This window comes from Gossypium raimondii, chromosome 1 (genome assembly GCF_025698545.1).
Source record: "Gossypium raimondii isolate GPD5lz chromosome 1, ASM2569854v1, whole genome shotgun sequence".
NCBI classification, from domain to species: domain Eukaryota; kingdom Viridiplantae; phylum Streptophyta; class Magnoliopsida; order Malvales; family Malvaceae; genus Gossypium; species Gossypium raimondii.
The window spans coordinates 4,650,209-4,671,777 of record NC_068565.1 but is presented as its reverse complement, the minus strand read 5'-3'; the positions used below and the strand labels follow the sequence as shown (position 1 = coordinate 4,671,777).

The 21,569-nt window shown below is 32.7% G+C and overlaps 2 protein-coding genes across 4 annotated transcripts; both read right to left on the bottom strand.

Moving 5' to 3' along the window:
* Nucleotides 1-1,735: 1,735 nt before the first annotated feature.
* LOC105777140 (LEAF RUST 10 DISEASE-RESISTANCE LOCUS RECEPTOR-LIKE PROTEIN KINASE-like 2.1) lies at nt 1,736-4,819 on the bottom strand. The gene is made up of 3 exons (XM_012600227.2): nt 3,863-4,819; nt 3,210-3,251; nt 1,736-3,118 (listed from the first exon to the last, which is right to left on the bottom strand). Exons 1-3 carry the CDS (start codon nt 4,668-4,670, stop codon nt 1,965-1,967), a joined length of 2,004 nt encoding a protein of 667 aa, XP_012455681.1. The 5' UTR covers nt 4,671-4,819; the 3' UTR covers nt 1,736-1,964.
* Nucleotides 4,820-5,938: 1,119 nt separating this feature from the next.
* On the bottom strand, nt 5,939-16,226 carry LOC105777131 (ATP-dependent DNA helicase 2 subunit KU70). Of its 3 annotated transcripts, XM_012600208.2 has the most exons (19): nt 16,031-16,219; nt 15,854-15,931; nt 15,511-15,627; nt 14,502-14,616; nt 14,162-14,267; nt 13,931-14,048; nt 13,714-13,797; nt 13,563-13,621; nt 12,767-12,900; nt 12,636-12,679; nt 11,890-11,966; nt 10,897-11,044; nt 9,530-9,591; nt 9,343-9,403; nt 8,376-8,468; nt 8,177-8,297; nt 7,560-7,662; nt 7,280-7,454; nt 5,939-6,405 (listed from the first exon to the last, which is right to left on the bottom strand). In XM_012600208.2, the coding sequence occupies exons 1-19, from the start codon at nt 16,094-16,096 to the stop codon at nt 6,292-6,294; spliced, it is 1,875 nt and encodes a 624-aa protein (XP_012455662.1). In that variant the 5' UTR covers nt 16,097-16,219; the 3' UTR covers nt 5,939-6,291. The 3 variants fall into 3 exon arrangements, 2 of the variants coding, with proteins under 2 accessions (XP_012455662.1, XP_012455672.1); XR_008195800.1 differs by lacking the exon at nt 5,939-6,405 and having other exon boundaries at nt 7,305-7,454; nt 7,560-7,654; nt 16,031-16,226; XM_012600218.2 differs by lacking the exons at nt 9,343-9,403; nt 9,530-9,591.
* Nucleotides 16,227-21,569: the final 5,343 nt, after the last annotated feature.

Here is a 21,569-nt window from a genome sequence, read left to right as displayed (position 1 = left end):
AAGGAAGGACTATAAATAATTCTAGATGTTATATAAAAAAACAAATATGATCAAAATTTATAACAAAATTATTAAAAAAAAAAGTAAACATATTAACTCATGCTTACCTAGAAAAGAGGTAACGACTAACGAGGAGAACCATGGAAAGTTGGGCAACCAAGGCATCTTGAATCTATGGACTAAAATGTGGGCAAAATATTTTATAATTGAATTAGTTTTGGAGGTATGTACCCTATAGATAAAAAAAATTTTAATCAATACAAAATATGTTCAAGACTTGAATTTTAATATTCATAGCTTTAGTCTAACCTTATCCAATTTGTTTTTAAGTATTGTATTATATTATATTATGTAACTTAAATCTAACTTAAATCTATAATAATATATTGGAAATCCTATCACATGTGTATGTGTGTGAAAATCATAAATTTAAAACATATATATTTTTAAAACTAACATATAATAAACAATGAAATATATGGTTTAAAATAATTAAACATAATAACACATGAAATTAACAACATAAATACATCAAATTAACAATACTAAATGCACTACAATTATTTATTATGGTGTTGTCATCAATTGTGAGTTAATGTCGAGGTAATTTGGGACATCAATTCAATTAAAAATATTATTAATATATACAACTAGAGGTGCTCATGGGCTGGGCCGGTCCGGGCTCAATTAAAAATATAGACCCATTTACTAGGCCCGGGCTCGGCTCAAAAAACGGGCCTAAAATTTTGCCCGAGCCCTACCTAGATAAAAATGCTAAAACCCGAGTCCGATTTGGCCTGCCCGTATTAATTTTTTATATTATTTTTAAATATATATAATACATCAAAAATACTAAAAACACCAAAATAAATATTTCCCAACAAATTGAAAATAAATTTTAAAAAGTATGTAGACTTAAATAACACTAAGATAAATACAACTTAACAAGCAAATGCCTCTAAAATAATAACAAAATTAACAAATGCCTTTAAAATAATAACAAAATTAATAATAAAAATAAGTTTTATACAATATCTAAACAATAACAATAAAATAGTAGCAACATGATAGTAAAATAGTAGCAAAATAGGGAGAAAATAACAAGAAAATAACATTAAAAAAATTGTCTTTTAGTGAATTCGGGCCGGGCCGGGCTAAAATACCTTACCCGATGCCCGACCTATTTTTTAAATGAGACTTATTTTTTTTGTCCAAGCCTATTTTTTGGGCCTATATTTTTATCCAAACCCTCACACATTTATGGTGGGCCTTTGGGCTGGGCCGGGTGTCCCAACCCATGATTAGGTCTATATATAACTAATAGAGATAATAAATTCTGGATATTAAAGTGAAATTTTAGTTGTGTGGTAAATTTAAAGTTTTATTAATTTAATTGGTGCGAGTTCAAACCCTATCTTATACATATTTTTATTGATTTTTTTAAAAATAAAAAGATTAAAATACTCTCGAAAATTATAACTTACTTACGAAAGAGTATTTTCGTAATTTTCCTACATGAGATGGTAACCGGTTGAGGGTAACACTAACTCAAGAAAACACTCAACAAATAATATAGATAATACTATAATATTAATATTAAAAATATGTTTCATTGTTCATCTTTAAAATTTTAATTAAAATATTAAATAATAAAATTAAATTAGTATAAATTAAACCTTTTCTTTAATATGGTAGGATTGTGTTAATCATTTGCAAAATATAAAAGGACTTCAGTAAAATTGAAGCTCATATATCGAACTAAGCTAAACTTGGAACAAATATTGATTGTTTTACCATACAATGGTTCATTCCGAACCTGATCTCCTTGATAAACAACTCTAATGAAATATACATTAAAACTTTTCTATTAGGTAAAACAGGTTAAATGTTTTAAAAAGTAAAAAAGAAAATACTTTCTAAAATCTTAATTCTTTGGTGAAGTCAAAAATTTTACCGCAGCCTTATTATTCGATATTCATGGTAATGGAAGATGCAAAAAATGATATTGCCGACAAGGAGTTTGGGGGCGATCGTTGAGGAGAAAACAAGAAAGGTCTTGGTGGAGTTGCTAGTGATTGAAGGTTTCCTTGTAACATTTCTAGTACTTTAGTCATTGATGGTCGGTCTGATGGATTAGTTTGAATGCACCATAAGCTCACTATAATCATCTTCCTAGTTATTTCTTCATCTTCCACCGTGATTCCTTCAAGATTGAATGCTTCTTGTTTGAGATGTTCGTAAATCCATGAAGGGAAGTTCATTTCACTTGTTAAAGACCCTCCGACATGAGTGTTTTCCTTCGCTCCAACCATTTCAAGAACCATCATCCCATAGCTATAAACATCGGATTTGTAAGAAACGCCTCCGAAGTTTCGACAAAATAGTTCTGGAGCAATGTATCCTATCGTTCCTCGTGCGGTTATCGACGAAAGAATGCTTCCCTTCCGCTCACATAACTTAGCAAGACCAAAATCCGAAATCCTGGGAACAAAGTTTTCGTCTAAAAGGATGTTATGAGGTTTTATGTCTAAGTGCAAAATTCTCGTGTTACATCCTCGATGTAGATATTCCAACCCTCGTGCAACGCCGACAGCAATTTCAAACATTGTTTCCCGGTTCAGTATACAGCTTTTATCTGGTGATCTGTGGTGGTAGATGTACTTATCCAGCGATCCATTCGGCATGAACTCATATAACAAAGCTCTTATCGAACTCTCATAACAAAATCCAAGAAACGTCACTACGTTAACATGAGAAGTTCGACTAATACTCGCCACTTCGTTAATGAATTCCTCTCCATCTTCCCTAGATTCACTCAAGACTTTAACTGCAACAAGACGTCCACCTGGGAGCTTACCTTTGTAGACACTGCCGAATCCGCCTTCGCCAAGCTTGTCTTTGAACGACTTGGTGATTTTCTTGATGTCCGAATAAGAATACCGCTTCGGAGCAAGATCTGAACCATATCTCATGATGAATGCCTCAATCCTTTCACTGTTCTTCCTTTTATTTCGCTGCAAACTCATCAGCATTCCACTTGACAACGATCCTTTCTTAAGTCTCAAGGCAAACACCATAAAGCAAACTACCATGATAGTAGCACCTACCACTGTAAACCCTGTTTTAAATGAATGGTCAATTATCTTTTGTCAGAAATATTAGTTGATTTTTCATTCTTCTAAACACAGATATAAGAATGTGTTTATTACCTATGATCAGCTTAATCTTCAAACTGGTACCAACAGACGACCCTGGAACATAAAATAGACAATCATGTTACCTAGACGTACATTTTTCTTAAATTATTCGTGTTTTATATTCATATCTGATATGTATTTGGATTTAAAGAAAAAAATTAATAAAAAATGAAATGTAATTTGCAAATACTATGTTCTAAAATTTTAAAATTTTACGATCCATAAGTGCCAGCAAAGTGGGGGGTTTTTTAGCAGTAAAGATATAGCTGTTTCTTTGGCTATATTTCCTTGTTCCTGCTGAAAAGCAAGCATGTTACTTTAGAATAATAACATATGTTCAAATTTGTCAGCTTTAAAGTTGATGCCTTTCACCTAAACTATATTTCAAATACAGACAGCTGATTCAACACTTTTTTTTCTTTTGAATTCTTTAATTTATGCTACCAAGCATTGAGAATCCATGTAGAGCTCACAACTTTAACATATCAAAGGGATGGAAGCACCTAGATTTTGAGACCTCACATGGTTGAAAAAGTTGCTGGTTTTAGAAAAAAATTTATATAGTGCTCTCTAAATGCATATATGAAGCAGTTAAACCAAGAAACCTAATTAATTTGATCCAAAAACTCTAATTACTCAAAAGAAAATGTGTTTTTACTGCATACCTGGTTGAAGACAAGTTGATGCATCAGTATGATTTGGGCAATAACAAGTGAATTGATTCAAACTGTTATTATACCCACACCTACCACCAGAACCATTGCAGTCTTCACATTTGGAAGCTATATTTGCATCCCATTTCAATCCAAATCCATTACCAAGAGGCAAAACCAAAGTATCTGGAGTTGGGTTTCTCTTGATTGTCTCAACTGCAGTATAAAAAGCTGGAACAATCACATGGCTATCACAAGATCCCAACCCATCTTTCACTTCAGTTGAAAGGTTGCCCAGAACAGATGCTATAACATAGTAATTCACCATATCTGTCCCATTGCTGGTGCTGCAGTTAAACAGACTTGGAAACCCTGAAGATATGTTGGAAATCAAAGGGCAATGGTAATACAATGTTATGTTCTCAAGGTTCCAAGCATAACTCAAAAGGTTGAAGTTCAAGGTGGTATTGAGCAGGGTTTGGGGACAAAGGGATTGAAGATAATCAATTCTTGCAACAGTGAAAGCTTGTAAATTGATGTTGATCTCAATGACTTTGTAACTTACTGACATGATTGTAATCTGGGTTTCTTCATCTTCCAGGCAAGTTAACTTCAACCCTGGTTGACCACAATATTCAGGCCTGTCACCTCCCCAAAAAGGGTAGCTAACATTTTTTATCTTCCCACAATGGAACTGTTTGCTGCAGCCCACATAGTGTTCATTGCTTGAACTTAACAATGGTGGAACTTGAACAGACAAAAGGATAATGGTGAAAAAAACCAGGAGGGGATATGAAATTGCAGATATAAAGAGAGGCATGTTTGTTTGGTAAAAAGTCTACGTGTAAATGAAGTTGAAAACTAACATTGGGAAGTGGAAGAAAGGATACACTGAATGTGATGAAGAGAGGTTTTTATGATTAATGGAAGTGATTAATGATTCTAATACCTTGGAAGAAGTAAAAAGGAAGTTTCCCCCCATTTTTCTTTTTCTTAATCATTGATAATCTGAATGTATGAAAAACATTCTTAATGGGATTGTGGTTGGTATTTAATGATGCTGGGTCCCGGGGAGGTGACCATTAAAGAAACAAGAAAGGAATTTGGCCATTGCTTCCTTTGTTCTATGTAATATATGATTTCCCTTTTTAACCAACAATTAATTTTTTTAGAATTTGCATAATGTTTTTTTAAATTTAAATGTAATACACACTCTGATCGATAATTATTGATTTAATATATATATATAAAAATTTAAGCGGCAGACAAAGATGTTGGTTCCCACAAGAATAAAAAGAATTCCAGTTCAATCCTCTTGTAAATAATAATATTACAAATTTATATATAATGAAATTGCACTTGACCCTCAAATAATCATTTTAGTCCCTTAAAATGAAAAAATTATAAATAAATAATAAATTTATGTTTTAAGATTACGTTATTATCTCCATCTATATAATCTAGCCCATAAATATATAATATGTATATATAATGTTTCATCAGTTTTGTTTACAAATCTTGTGCCATTGCAAGTAGCTAGACTGCTTTAATCTTAAAATCTGAGTCTAAATACAATTGCCAAAACTAGGTGCTTGCTTAAACCCAAATTGTTTTTTTTTCAAGTCAAAAGGCAATCGAATAATATCTCCAATTTTCTATTTAATTATTGAATCGATATTCTATTATAATAAAATATTTAAAACTAACAGGTTTTTTTGGTTTTATATAATTTTTTTATTGTACACTATATCGAACAGGAAACCCTTAACCAGGTCATATATATGCTAAAGAGAAGCAGCAGAGTGATACACATTATATTATATATAATAGTCCACTGACTGACCCCATTCCCTAGTTGCTATCACATCCAATTTGATATTTGCAATTAAACTGAGAGATGCCAAGCTTTGCAGGGCATGGAATCATCATTTGTAACTTCCAATTTGTCTACAAACAGTATCCAGATTCTATTAGTACACTTTCTTAATAGCATTAATGCTCAAGGTTCAAGATCAAACATTATGGTACCAACTTGAGTATTTGACAATTTGGTAGAGGGATATAGGCTGCAGAAACAGTAGAAGAAGCTACCAGATCAAATGATACTTTCATTACATATGCAAAACTTTGCCAAATGTACACAAATGGATCATGGATACTAGTTGATGTCCACACATTGTCATAATGACAATAAAATCTAATCTCCTTGATCTAAACAAAGCATCATCAAAAAGCCGAATTTTGATGAGCTAACGAAACCTAATATGCGCAATAAAAGCTTTGATGTCAACGCAAAAAGAGATGTTTAGCCTTGAAAAGTACAGTAGCATCATGCAAATGCCAAACTAGTTTTAGCATTCGAATAGGAAGCATGCATAATGTGGTAGGACTTGTGGCTTATCTGATACTGGTCTTCAATATTTTATCGGCTTCACCTTTGCTCATTTGCCCATGTGGGTTAAGATCCTGCTGATTAAAGCTTCTTTCTTCCCACTAACAGGAAGGTTGTGGGCATTTAAGTAAACTTTCAAATCTCCTACTGTTAAATTCTTCAACTGCAAAAGAGGAATAAATAAGCAAGATAAACTTCATTGGATTTGTTATGTGTGACAATTTCAGTACCCCAATTACCAGCAATCTTGCTACATATACTAGGTTTCATGCCAATGCTCATTCCAAAGTCAGGGGAAAATAGAATCGGAAAACCCAACACTAGTATATTTTTACTAAACGAGAGTTATTCAACTGAATATGTTCCAAGTAGGGCTGTGCAAAAAAACCAAGAAACCGAAAATTGATCTGAACAGTGGTATTTTGATGATTTTTGGAATACAAGTTAAAAACCAGATTACCCAAATTGAACATAATTCTAAAATTTTTAATTAATTTTAACATTTTTTATGACATAACATAAATATTTTATATTTAAAATAGTGAATATAATATAAAAATATATTTCAAAAAGTACTATATAAGAGTTATTGATTATTTTTATTTACTTTGAAAAATTAATCCTTTTTAGAAATAATTATGAAAAAAACTTTGAAACTTTACCAAATAATGTCCGAAAACCATAAAACAAAACCATTTTATCAAAATAAAATCCAAAAACCCAAAACCCAAAATTAGCAAGAAAAAACCTAGCACCAAACCAAATTATCACGGGCAGTTCAAAAAATAAAAGAAACCCGATCGGAACCAAACCGACTTCACCCCTACCAAGAAGTTTATAAACCCTTTTTCTTTAAGTGAAACAGCATTTTCTTCTGAAATAGCATTCACTCAAATAAATTAAGCCTCAAGTTTTTTTGCCTCAAATCCTGGTTTGTACAATTACCCTCAAATTTAGTTCAAAAGAATCCATTTCGATGACTAAGAGAAATTAAAAGCATTGTTGAATCAAAGAAAACAATTAAATAAACCTCTCACCTGCCCCTTGTCTGCAAGGTTACCCCAATCATAATCCTTAGCTGCATTTTCTGCAATAGCTTTACGTTTTCTAGAGGCCTCACTCATTTTTTCTTTACCCATGTCACTTTCCTCATCATAGCTGTCCCCATAAACAGAATGCTTAAATGCTTCTGCTGCCCTAACAACTGCTGGTCTGTGCCAAAAAATTTCTCATGATGACCGGTTTGTAGGCCAAAAGATTTTATAAACAACCAGAACGGGATGAAAGAGTTTAAGAATAAAGCCAAATCCTTATTACCTAGTCAAACCTTCCTCATCAGGTGCTGTCTCATCAATGGTCTCTGGAATATCATCTTCTGCTAAAGCTAGAGCCTGCAATACTGCATAATGTCTCTGCAGAGCTGCAACAATGTTATATAACATGGTGACCGAGTCAACAAAGTCTAACAGAAGAATGGCATCAACAACTTGGCAGTCCACTTTAACCACAAACAAAAAAGTCTGATACCTCAGAATTTATTACTATCAAACCTTAAAATTACTCATATTGCTTGAAAAGAATGGGAACTGATACCATTTGACAAGCGGTAATTACATAAACTTGAACATACAGAAGGAAAAAAATCAATTGAAATTATATCAATTCATGATTTAATCTTGTCCATAGATGTTTATCCTCTGTATCATAAGCAAATTGTACTTCCATTATATAACTCTAGAGTAACAGGTGTACTCTGATTCTTAACTTCAATCATGTTAAAAACAAAAATAATGCTTTTCACACACATGGAACCATTCTAAAATTTCAGGGCTACAGTGTATTTAATGATTTATTGATTTTCATACACAGTCTGTGAATACCTATAAGCAATAGAATGACAGTGTATAAGTATAAACTATAAAATGACAGCTTACCAGGGTTAGCAAATTGGAAAGCGGAAAAATCCTTCACATAAATACGTTTTATTAAAGCAGCAGCTTTTTGAATTTGATCCTCATCAGCTCGAGGTGCATCCTCTTCTGTATCTGGAAATATCTGTGAAACATCCCCAATTTTATCAGTGATAACATGACTTGAAAATCTTTTAGCATAAACTCAAGAATATGTCCTTGCCTCTTCATCATCTCTGATGTCATCAGCGTACGGAAGGTATATCATGTGCATTCCAGGCGGCTCCATTTGAGCTCCAGCACTGGTAATCTCATCCTGTGAAGTTTAAAGAAGATTGATAAACTGTCACAATTGTCTATATGAACATAAATGAATGCAATGAAAATGTCTCATTGTATCTTTCAGTTTTGAATAGCATAATTTGCAATTCTAACTGTCGTTTTTACATCATTGTCATAAAGAAATTGAAAGTTCTCTCATAAAACAAATTTAATTTCTCTGCACATGTCAAGAAGTGCCACAATCAGCTGCGTAACATATACACATATGCACCACATTAAATCTGGTTCAGGCTTCGTTTATACCAAGAACAGATAAAGAACTACAATGACACAGAGATACAATGAGGCCTTCAAGTTTGCTCATATTGTAACATTAATAGAACAGCATAGAAGTTCTACTCCTCAGATTTATATTTACCACTTAGTCTACTATCCTAAAAATATCAAAATTTGTCATATTTTACTCAGTCCAACAGAAGCAGCCTTTCAACCTTCCCCTTTTCCCTTAAGAATTTCTCCCCCTCAAACCTTGGTGAAGCTGACATTAATGCAAACTCCATATATATAACCTTCAGCAGAAAAAATAGCTGAAACCTTCCTCTATACAACAGATCCAATTACAAAGCCTAACACTCTTACAACATGTGATGGTAGTTTTAAATTTCCATCATATTTGTGCACCATATTCTCACTGTTGAGAACTGAATGATTTGAGTCATATGTCAGAGAGCAGAAGTCCACTATGATGCTTATATTATCTCAGCGTTTAGTGATAGGGGAAAACAGAAACAAATAAGAAGTTGACGACATATAACAAAACAAGCAATGAAGACCAATTTCCCAAATATGGACTTTCGCATGAATCACAAGGCCAGATGCATTAGTCTGAAGTGCAACAGATATCTTACTTGTGCAACTAAGGCAACTAATTGAGGATGATATGAGGCCCCATAATATGCAACTGCAAAACTGCAATGACACAAAAATATTATGTACTAGTATCAAGAACAATGATATGTTATCAACTTCTTGGAGCTTCAGTTTGAAGAACAACAGTAGACCAGCACATAGAAGCTGAAGTTGCAAAATACTAACCGATTGTGCTTTAGCATAGATCTATGCAAGGCAATGAAAATGCAGGTGCTACCCACCACTTCCTATATTGGTCAAGCAGAAAGCTTTTAGTAAATGTAAACAAACAAACAACCTCCCCCCCCCCCCAAAAAAAAAAAAAGCAGGTTTCATTAAAGCTAAGGGCAATAAGTAACAAACAGATGCCTTCATAAGCAAATCAACATCATAATACCATTAGTCACTTAAAAAGTATTTAAAATTTATATTTCATATATCAAAATGTTAATAATGAGTTACAATAAAATAGTACTTCACATTTTTAAACGCTAGAATATTAAACCAAACTTTACATAAATACTTCTCAAAAGTAACACTAAACTAGCTCTTAATCTGCACTTTAAACTTGAATTGAGCTTGGACCACCCACATGCCCCAATACGTTCCTCTTTATTGAAAATATGTTTTATGAGTGCATACTATAATCTTTGGCCCTCAATTGAAGATGTCTTTAATACAACTACCTAGCTGATTATCAGAATGGTATAGACCCAGAGGTGATACCTGACATTTGATCCTTGCAAAGGAGATTGGGTGACCAGCATACAATGAATTTCTATAGGTTCTTTATGAGTGCTCCTAATCAAGTGTTGAACTGAAAATATCAAAATGCTATCTTACAAAAGGGTCAGGTGGGAGATTATTGAAGATCACTAGGATGGATACAGAAAAATCTGACACCCGTAACGAAATGCTAAATATCCCAGCATATTTTATTTCACAAGCAACAATGAAATTGCATTATCTATTCAAGCATAAAGTACGTAAAACCAAACTCAGGACATATATGTCAGATTTTGGTTTGTTAAACTCTATAGCCACCAGATTCTATTATTTTAAAAAGAAACCTTAGTCAAATCCGTCAAACAATCAACAATACATGTTAAATATTGAAGTTCTGTGGAATGAACTGTATGACCTTTGAAAAACTTATTCATTTTATTAATAAAGACTTTTATGTTTAGGAAAACATGCTCTTCTCGACTCTTTGTGCATTGTTCACAATTAACTCATTCTCCATTTTCTCAAGATTGCATTATAGTTCCATTCATTTCACAGAAAAGACACATCAAGCAATAGGTTTACAATTATACTTCCAACAACCTTGTCATCCATTGTTTGATAAAGCAGTCCTATTCAAATTTATCTAATGTAAACGGATTATACCATATCACACTTTGTTTTCTTGATACCAATAATTGTGAGGAAGAAAGAGGGCAAAAAGAATAACAGTCAACAACTCAAAATATAAAAGTGTACAAGATCAAGAGTAAAGAAGATGCAAAAAAATTCAAGAAACAAACTTCTGTATCATTTGAGGAAAACTTAACCTGGTCACTGGGGTATACAAACGTGGATGGTCTCAAGTTGTAGTAATCTTTTAAGCAACTTAATGGCTTGAATCCAAGAAGACGAAGTTTTCCGGGTGATATTCTTTTTATCTCAGCTATTTCCTCTGGTAAAAACTTGACATTCTCACTGAAAATGCAGGGTCGCACAGGGGAGGGGGTTGATTAAGAAAAAGTTGTACAAAAATAAACCAAAATATTAACGAGTACAACATATGAACAAATTTCAAAGTCTTAAACTATATTATTCCCAGACATCAATAACCCAACCATAATTGTGACAGGAAGTTACATATGAACAAATTTCAAAGTCTTAAACTATATTATTCCCAGACATCAATAACCCAACCATAATTGTGACAGGAAGTTCCGTCTAAATCAGAAAACTTCTTTTGTCAACCCTGCTGGACCAGCAACCCAAGCATCAAAGCGATGGCATGATGCTCTACACTAGAAAACTGCTCTCATTAATCAAGGACATATGCTTCCATGTTTTCCCCGTAGTATGCATCACAAGTATCATCAATTAACAAAAAATGAAAACTTTACCTTTACTCTCTCGATGAATTAGTTTTTATTAGAAAAAGGCTTTGGGTCTTTATCAAAGAAAAGATAAGATATATCTTGTATAGCCACTTTAACCAAATTTCCCCAAAATCAGAAGCAAATCTAATAAACTGAAGAAAAGGAAATGCTATATTTTCCTTGAGAAAGGAAATACAATGTCATACTATATTCAATCCGCTAATAAGGTCAACATCCAATAAGAATTAACTTTAATAGTTTACATGTAACCGAGAAATGAAATACTATGTCATAGTATATTCAATCTGCTAATAAGGTTACATCCGATAATAATTAACTGTAATATTTTACATGTAACCAGACATATGCATGAAGCTTTCAATGTTTAACAAGCATAATCTATTCCCTTAATTTGTTAGATAAAGCACTAAAAATACTAGCCATGCTTACTTTCTATACGGCTGAAAGAGCTTAGGAGGTTCCTGAATCAGTGCACCAGTATCCTCACATATCAAAGATCTTTCAGTCTGCACCATATCATTGAAAATAAGTTCAAATCACAAATGGTCAACACAAGCAGCATACTTCTTGATCGCATTTCTATCTACCTAATCGTCATTAATATATTTTATATATAAATATATTGCAATGCAGAGAAGCAAGGATTTATTGAAGGAAAAATACGAACTTTCTTCTCAGCAAAAGCTACTAACCAACTCATACAGCTTAAAAGCAAACAAATTGTTTCTTCTAAGCTCCATTTAGAAAACTATTCAAAACTCTAATGATATCTTACTCTGCAGCCCATTATACATGCATAAAGCAAAACAAGAACCACTCTGTTTAAGTAAAATAGATATTCATTTACATCACAAATGCAAAAAGATATTTTAATTAAAATCACTCACAGATATCCTAAGAGAAGAGGAGGAAGCTGGAGGAGAGAGAGAACCAGAAACATATAAAAGTTTGCAAGATGGAGAAAAGGATGGAACATAAAGAAGATAAAAGCTTAGAATAGAACAAGTACTCCACATAAAACTTAGCCGACAGATGCTTATGTGTCTATAAATGATTGTTGCCTATTGTCATATATAGCATGTATTTTTTTAGAATTACCTTTTTTTTCTTTTTGAAACGTCAGAATTACCAAATGTTAAGAGCTACATGAGCCATAAAAACAACTTGTAATTTACCTTTAAAGGATGATTTGTGACAGAATCAAGCCATGTAATGGCCCCTACAGACATAGAAAAATGAGGGAAAAGAGTTAAATAGTATGGCACCTGACATTCAAGATTCAACTAGAACATGGAGAGTTGTCTACCTGGAACTGTAGGACGAATTAAAGCATAAGTATTCAGCTCAATTGACAGTCCATTGGCAATCTGAAATTCAATCCTTCTAACTACTCGCTTTGTGAACATACGCTTTCTCAGTTGATCTTTCATATCTTCCAATCTGAAATTAGATTATGAACAAGAATCATGAATGTACATATAAAAATCTGTTAGTTTTAATATTGCTACTGCGTTTAGGTATATCATGATTATATACTTATAACTAGTCCGAAATCATTAAAGAAAATAAAATTTTGAAGAAAACAATCCATTGGAAGTTAATATGAGCTCTATGCATGAGGTGAGAGATCATAAACAGTGTTTGAGAGACACAAGGCCTAGAAATACCAATCCATCACGATGTTTGGTTATCACATTCTTTTTTAATTCTAAATGAACAATTATTTTATAGGTACTCAGAAATTTGAAGGGAGTGTAAGTGCTGGCAGAGTATTTATTTCTTTTGCAGTTAGAAAAGTGAATCAGATGTAAAAAGAAAGTAGCCAACTCTTCTGTCATAAGAAAGAAGAGTGGACTCCTAATTAGCATCCAACAAAAAAAGCTCGTTATACTACGTGTTGTGCTTTTTTGAACATGATCAGCTCATTGTTACAGTCAGTACAATCTAATTCAATTCCATAACATGTGACCACTGACCAGCACGCATCTATACCAGTGCATGATAATGATCCTCTTTTGAATTTGAGCTCACTTGATGGTAATAGTAATTGCATAAAAGTAATGAGATTAATATTAAAAAAAAAAAAACCCATAAATACATACTTCTGGCTGGCAGAAGGCATGAATTGAGCAAGATCCTCACCATCTAACCCAATCAAATCCTGAAAGAAATAAAAAATTGTTATCCAAAGTAAATGTATAAACCACCCGTTCAATCTGCACAAGAAAACACAACATGAATGAATAAACATACAGCATAGAAGGTAGAAACATTGAACTCTGAATCCGGACGACTCAAAGGGAGAAGTTCAATTGAGATTCCAAGATCTTGTGCATCCTGGAGGGGAAAAAAAGAAGAGTAAAAAAAATATATATATATGCTGGTGACATAATCTGGTAATGGGAATCAGTTTGAATGCACTCATATAACACTGAACCACAAAGCACGTGCAACTTTATATTTAGTTTACTTTAGCTCGCTGCAATGTAGTTCTTGTCATATCTTTTTTTGCAGCATCCTGGAGACTTCCAAAGGGATCATCTTCGTTAGTAAAGAGAAGAATTCGCTTATCAGCTGTCTTAATAGACCTGAAAGAGTTTTGCTGTCAAAAACTGAACCAGATGCAGGAACCCTGGAAAACAAAGGAAGAAAGGAAACAAGCGCTGTTTAATCATAACACAAATGCAACAGGAAACCATACCCTTTACGAAGAAGAGCTTGGGCAACCCAGAGGGCATTATAAAGGGAATTCTCCCGAGACCCGGGAACAATACCATACTGACTCCCAATTTCTCTCATAAATGATTCTGCAAAATAGCTTAAAAAAATGTATGTTGGTTCCCCAAAAGATTTTTACAAATTTTAACATAAAAGATCATATTTAGTGAATCTAATGAAATATGATGAACTTTTAAGTAGTACTTTGCGATCAGTTTATAGTATTGTAGCAAAAATCTATAGTTAAAGCAGGCAGTCAAAAGCTTAGAATCAAATCTTCATTATTGATCACCAATAATGCAATTAATTTGAATATAAATTACCTTCTATACAGTCAAATTCTTTAATAAGCCTAGCTGTAGGCCTGTCTAGGTGCTCCCTTTCAGCAACATTAAAAACAAAAACACCATTTAAATCTTGCAAGTTCTTCTTTTCCCTCTGCAGACAGAACACAAGATAGTAAGAAAACATATCATAGGCACTTAGGGCAGCAGACTTCCAGAGCATATAGCAAAATATACCAACTCTATTTGCAAAGATTGTATTTATTTTCTGTATATTTATTAAAGGACTCATCTATTTGATGGAAACTTGTCCAAGTTTTACCAATGTCAACTGGTCGGAATAAACACACAGAAAACAAGTACAATCTCCGCAAATAGACAAGTCCTTTAATAAACATATAGAAAATAAGTCCAATCCCTGCAAATAGATGTGGTATATTTTGCTAGTAAACCCAATTTACTAGTTGACGTTGGTATAGAAAATATAGCAAACTAGGAGTAGTTATCCCACATTGATGGAAACTATTGACCAACAAAGGCAGCTACTTGTTGTTCTATGTGCATTCCTACCTATTCTTTTGATTCCATGTGTGATTGTGGCAAAACCAAATTGAGATATACAAATGAAAATGCTTTTTATTTGAAAACTTTTTGATTAACCAACTCGTTACCAAAAAGCCCTGATAGCGTCTTGTCATGTAGGAATGATGGCCAAGTGATCCAAAGAGTAGCATTGGAACTGCCATGTACACTTCTGTTTACTGAGGATTCATACACCTATTTTCCAACACTTCCCCACAATTCACTGATCGCCATGAGATTTCAAAGAAATCTAATCTAATTCAAGATTTTCACCCAATTGACTTTGCCACCCTAGAACTAAAAAGTTACACCTACTAGTTCAACAGTATATTTTGTGAATAGACTAAGTGGAAAGCCCCACCCCTGCCATTTTTCTTTCTTTTTTTTTGTACACCAGGACCAGAGGCTCTAACTACAGTAAATAAAATAATTAATATCAACCTAAAGGGCTAGAATTGCATCTTACAGTGTTAAAGAAGCAAATTGCAACTTCATCATACGATCTACTAATGATTTGAGTCTTGAGTGATCCAGCAACACAGCTAACAGCGGTGTGGAAATGAGTTTCATCCTTTTGGTCATTCTGTCAATATTTAAAAATAAAAATAAAAAACCAACAGCTAGTCAGTACATTTCAAATAGAAAAAGAAGAAGAAGAAAAACATGTTAATCAAAAAACATATCCATTACGGAAAAGCTTAATTACGGTATTAATCCATGAAAGAAAAAAGAAAACCAATTACTAAAAAAACTGTAAAGAAAAGGAAATGGGTATTCTTTATCTGTTTTGATTATACATAAAAACTTACACCGGCACATGTCGTGTTGAACATTTTCGGAGAAGCATCGACCAAGTAAACAACATACTCTTTGGAACTCTCACTTTGCTGCAAATATTGGACAAAAACAACACAATTACATCTCTCGTTTCTTAACCATGGAGAAGAATATAGAAGAAAAGAAAGAGAAAGAGAAAGAGAGGAAACCTGGAAGAATTCGTTATCTAGGTCGTCTTCTTCGTCTTTGAAAACATCTTCTGGGTCCAAATCCATTGTTAAAGATGAAATTTTTCAAAGGTTTTTGCCGGGGTTTTCGAAGTGCTGCTAACTTTCCCAGTTCCTACGCATTTTTTAAATACATTTCGAAATTTGGAGTGGAGGTGTCTTGGACAAGCTAAAGGAAGGATATTGACTATTGGAGATCAAAGTGTTCATGGGCTTGAGAGCCTTTTCCATATAAAGCTTCGGGTCCGATACATTTTTCAACCAGGTTTTGGCAAAGTTTTTGAGGCTTAAGCTTGGCCTACTTCGTCTTTATAGATTCTTTTTTTCTATGTATAATAGGAAATCATGTTGTTTGATATTCTATCTTCTTCTTTTTTTTGTTAATTTAGAATTTATGATTTTCATATATTTTTAAACTTAATAAAAGAATTTTGTTCAAATTAACTGAATTCTCGTACTAATATTAAAATTGAAGAGGGAATAATGTCGGGTTTGGATGAGCGATGTGTTTATCTGCGATTAATGTAAAAATAGTGATGGCGATGTAATTAGATATTGTAATAATATTGTAGTGTGAGACAAAAAATAAGTTAAACACATCGTACCACCCATCCAAATTGAAACTTTAATATTTCAAGTTCAACTCCCATCCTATAAATTATGTAAAAATTGTTTCCATATTTATTTTGGCCTAAATCTCTCTATGTTTGAATTTTCTCTCTCCGAAACTATTCTAATTTGCTTCGAATATCTATTGTTTTATTACTATGAGGGTGCTTTATAATTATTGATTCTAATTATAATTTATTTAGGTTACACTATTTGTAATTATATTTGTAATTGTGAAGACTAAGAAGAAATTAAAATTTAGGCATTGAAACAATAAAATTAAGGTCACATGCACTTTTTTCTTAAAAAGGTAATCATTTTATTGGTTAAAATAATAGAACACAAACTCCAATTGAAATCAATTGAGAAGCTTCCGGTTGGAATGTTTAGACATTAATTTTGTTAGAATTAAGTGACTCAATTCTTATTTCAATAAATACAGTAGTAAAATAAAATAAAATTAAAATCCTTATAAAACTATATTTTTTTATTTTATTTTAGAATAAGGTTTTTTAAACCTTATTAAACACCATCTATTTGATATTGATTAGAATAAGGTGTTTCAATCTTACCACACTCCTATTAGAATATAGTTTTACAAGCCTATAAATAGACGTAGTCTACTCCTCTTGTAATCATTCGAATTTGACATTGTGAATTTTCTTCTCCTCTGCCCGTAGTTTTTTCTGAAAGGGTTTTCACGTAAAATTTGTGTGTTCTTTATTTTTTTATTTCTCTTTTCTTTGCGATATTTTGTCATTACCGACATTCTATTTTTTACAAATTAGTATCAGAGCTTCCGGGTTGTTCATCTTGATCACGGTAATGGCATCTTTGAAGTATGAAATTCCATTGTTGGATCGCAACACCATATTTGCGTTGTGGTAGATTAAGATGCAAGCAGTTCTTGCGCAGATAGATCTTTGCCGAGACCTTTTTTGGAGTCGGGCACAAAGCGTTACCTGACTTAACCTACCAGTTCAGAGCATAAAAATTTGCTTTTAAATTTAATTCGCTCGCGTTCAATCAAATTGTCCCTAAAAAGAGCACTCGAAACCCTAAAACATACAACGGAAACGATTCAGGTCCAAACCAGAAACTTTAAAAATTTTCTGAATATTTAAACAAATCAAAATAATTTATTTCACTATTCACAATAAAACTGTCCACCTGCATAACTGTCACTAATTTAATTATAACTGAAGTTACAAAACTTGAAATTTACATCCGTAAATTTTCCTTGAAACTAGACTCATATATCTTCTTACCATAAAATTTCCAGAATTTTTGGATTAGCCAATTAGTACAGTTTATTCGTTAAAGTCTCCCCTGTTTCACTATCTGACGGTTTTGACCTATATTCACTAAAAATCAATTATCTCATTGTACAGACTTCATATGGTGATTCCACTTGTTTTTATTGAAAATAGACTCACTAAGGAATCTATACATATAAATTATAACTTATAATTATTTTTATACAATTTTTAATGATTTTCTAAAGTCAGAACAGGGGACTTCAAAAACCATTCTTACCTTGTCTCACTAAAATTCAAATATCTAAAAATATATAATCTTTTTCTTTCTATTTCTTTCATGTTAAAATAGACTCATTCAGCTTTAATTTCATATCTCACTCAGCTTCTAATTCAATTTCCACCATTTTGGTGATTTTTCAAAATCACATCAATGCTGCTGTCCAAAAAAAAAAAAACTGTTCCATTGCAATTTTTTTTTTACCCTTTTATAATTTCATTGTATTAACTATCATTTAGGCATACACAACACCAAACATGTTCTTATATAACCATTTCAATAGTTAATCATTATCGAATATTTACTTACTACTTCTTAGCCATATCATAAGGATACACACAAAATGACCAAGTCCTTATACATGCCATATAAATCAAAAAGTTGTTTAACAAAATCTACCGGAGTAAATCTGGATAGTGTGATCGTTGATGTAGATCCGATCCTCCGAACATATATATATACGTCAATCTACAAGAAACAATAAACACACACAAGTAAGCTTACAGAAAGCTTAGTAAGTTCATAGGCTCATAATAAAATCTTACCAAAATTTCACTAACAATATTAATAAACAAATAAAACTCAACATTTTCTGCCAACCACAATCTCAAACAATGAATTTACTCAATCGAACTCAATATCAGATGTCAACTTATATTCCAACATTTAGCTTCAATTGCATTTTTAAATACTTGTCAAATTAAGGATCGTCTTACGGATTTGAGTACATCGTTTGCCCGGCGCCACGATTTGCTTGAATCTTTTACAATGCTATAACTCAGTATGGTTTCCTTCACTGAAATACCATACCTACTTTTCACAACTCAGTATGGTTTTCTTCACTGAAACACCATACCTACTTTTCACAACTCAGTATGGTTTTCTTCACTGAAACACCATACCTACTTTTCACAATTTGCCATGGATTCACCATAGACTTATTCGTCAATTCATCACTGATTATCGAACGTCTGTACTCAATCCTGTGTATTCCTTAATTTGAACTAACAATCTTAATTTTTTCTCATTTTTACCACAATCATAATTCAACAACAATATACGAATTAATACAATATATCATTCCCACATTAACAATTAATCATAAAAGTTCAGCCGTATGAACTTACCTGGGCCAATTTGTAAGAGTTGTAAAAGTTCAGGGACTAGTTTGATATTTTCTCTTTTCCGCGTTTATCTTCGAATTCCCGATATGGTATAAAAATATGAGAAACCAGCTTGTTTTAGACCTCCTATGGCGTTTTTGCTGATAAATTATGAAGAAATCTCTAGATTTTTCACTTTTGTCTTTGTTTTATATATTTAATTTGTAAAGTTTCTAATTTTGCCCTTGTTTCTCCTTACTTTCTTGCTGATTTTTCTTGCCCAACCGTCTAGCCCATATAATTTGGGCCTAATTGCCTTTTAAATCCCTCCTTATTAGTCACTTAAGCTATTTAATAACATATTTAACAAATTTTACACTATTTTCAATTTAGTCCTTTTTAGTTAATTAACTATCCAAACGTTAAAATTTTCTAATGAAACTTTTATACTAACTCAATGACACTCCATAAATATTTATAAAAATATTTATGGCTCAGCTTATGAATTCAAGGTCTCGATACTTCGTTTTAGACCCAATTTACCTATTAAATTCTTTTTAAATCACAAAATTCACTAATTCAAGAATTCTTCTATAATCACACTTGTTTCATATGTATTTATTTATTAGATTTTAAAACTGACTGGTCGGATTTAGTGATCTTGAATCACTGTTTTCGACACTATTGAAAATTAGGTTGTTACACGTTAGCACAATTACATATGCATTTGTCTAACGAAAATTTGCAGGATGTGATGAAGGAGAAGATCACCGCTGCATTATGGAATAGGTTGGAACAAATATGTATGTCGAAAACTCTAAACAGCAAGCTACATATGAAGTAGTGTTTTTATGCTCATCGTTTGGAGGAAGGTGCGTCTGTGCACGAACACTTAACAGTGTTTAAAAAAATTCTCTTAAACTTGGAGGCCATGGAGGTTCAATATGATAAGGAATATCTAGGGTTGATTCTACTTTGTTCATTTCTCCTGTCTTATTCAACCTTTAGAGACACAATTTTATATAGTCGCGAGTCTCTCATAGTTGATGAGGTTTATGATTCTTTGACCTCGTATGATAAGATGAAGCATCTTATGGTTAAAACCAACTCTCAGGGAAAGGGTCTCATTATTCGTAGGAGATAAGATCGAAATGCTGATGATGATCGTGGAAAAACACAGGAACAGAATCCTTGCGGTAAATCTAAGGGTAGATTAAAGTCTTCAAACAGAGGTAAAACTTGTAACTTCTACAAGAAGAAAAGGCACATTAAATCTGAGTGCTATAAGCTACAGAACAAGATCAAAAGGGAGGCTGTGAATCAAAAGAGAAAACAACAAAAAAATTTCAGTAAATCTGATGTTGTAGAAGACTACAGTGATGGTGAACTTCTAGTCGCTTCTGTCAACAATTCTAAAGTGAGCGATGAGTGGATCCTTGATTCGGGCTGCACCTTCCACATGAGTCCCAATCAGGATTGGTTTACAACTTACAAAACAGTGTCTGAAGGTATCGTTTTGATGGGAAATAATGCTTCGTGTAAAACTACAGGTGTTGGAACGATTAAAGTTAAGATGTTTGACGGAGTTGTTAGAAAATTTAGTGACGTGCAACATGTTCCTGAATATAAGAAAATTTTAATTTTGTTGAGTACTCTTGATTTAAAAGGGTACAAATACACAACTGAAAGTGGGGTTTTGAAGATTTCCAAAGGTTCCCTTGTTGTGATAAAAAGGCAGAGAAAGACTGCCAAGTTATATGTTTTGCAGGGTTCTACTATTACTGGTGATGCAGCTGTCACTTCCTCTTCCTTGTCAGATGATGATATTACTAAAATTTGGCATATGCGCCTAGGGCATATGAGTGAGAATGGCATGATAGAATTGAACAAAAGAGGACTTCTTGATGGGTAAGGAATTTGCAAACTAAAGTTCTGTGAGCACTGCATTTTTGGAAAGTAAAAGAGAGTTCAATTCACTAGAGGAATCCATAACACGAAGGGAACATTGGAGTATATTCATTCTGATCTATGGGGGCCATCTAGAATGCTTTCGAGAGGTAGAGCTAATTATATGCTAACTTTTATTGATGCTTTTTTTAGAAAAGTTTGGGGCTCTTCCTGAAGCAGAAAAGCGATATGTTTTTCGTATTTAAGTCTTGGAAAATTATGATTGAAAAAAAAAGGGAAAACAAATAAAATACCTCCACACAGACAATGGCTTAAAGTTCTATTCTGATGAGTTTAATAAACTGTGCAAGTTAGAAGAAATCGTA

What these genes read in the sequence shown, in the direction of transcription:
- LOC105777131 (XM_012600208.2), bottom strand. Translation starts at nt 16,096, where the DNA reads ATGGATTTGGACCCAGAAGATGTTTTCAAAGACGAAGAAGACGACCTA. An exon ending in CTACATTGCAGCGAGCTAAA is followed by an intron (nt 13,798 to 13,930) that starts GTAAACTAAATA and finishes TTTCCCCTCCAG; the next exon opens with GATGCACAAGATCTTGGAAT. An exon ending in TCACAAATCATCCTTTAAAG is followed by an intron (nt 11,967 to 12,635) that starts GTAAATTACAAG and finishes GATATGGTGCAG; the next exon opens with ACTGAAAGATCTTTGATATG.
- LOC105777140 (XM_012600227.2), bottom strand. Translation starts at nt 4,670, where the DNA reads ATGCCTCTCTTTATATCTGCAATTTCATATCCCCTCCTGGTTTTTTTC. An exon ending in ATCAACTTGTCTTCAACCAG is followed by an intron (nt 3,252 to 3,862) that starts GTATGCAGTAAA and finishes TTTATGTTCCAG; the next exon opens with GGTCGTCTGTTGGTACCAGT. An exon ending in GAAGATTAAGCTGATCATAG is followed by an intron (nt 3,119 to 3,209) that starts GTAATAAACACA and finishes CATTTAAAACAG; the next exon opens with GGTTTACAGTGGTAGGTGCT.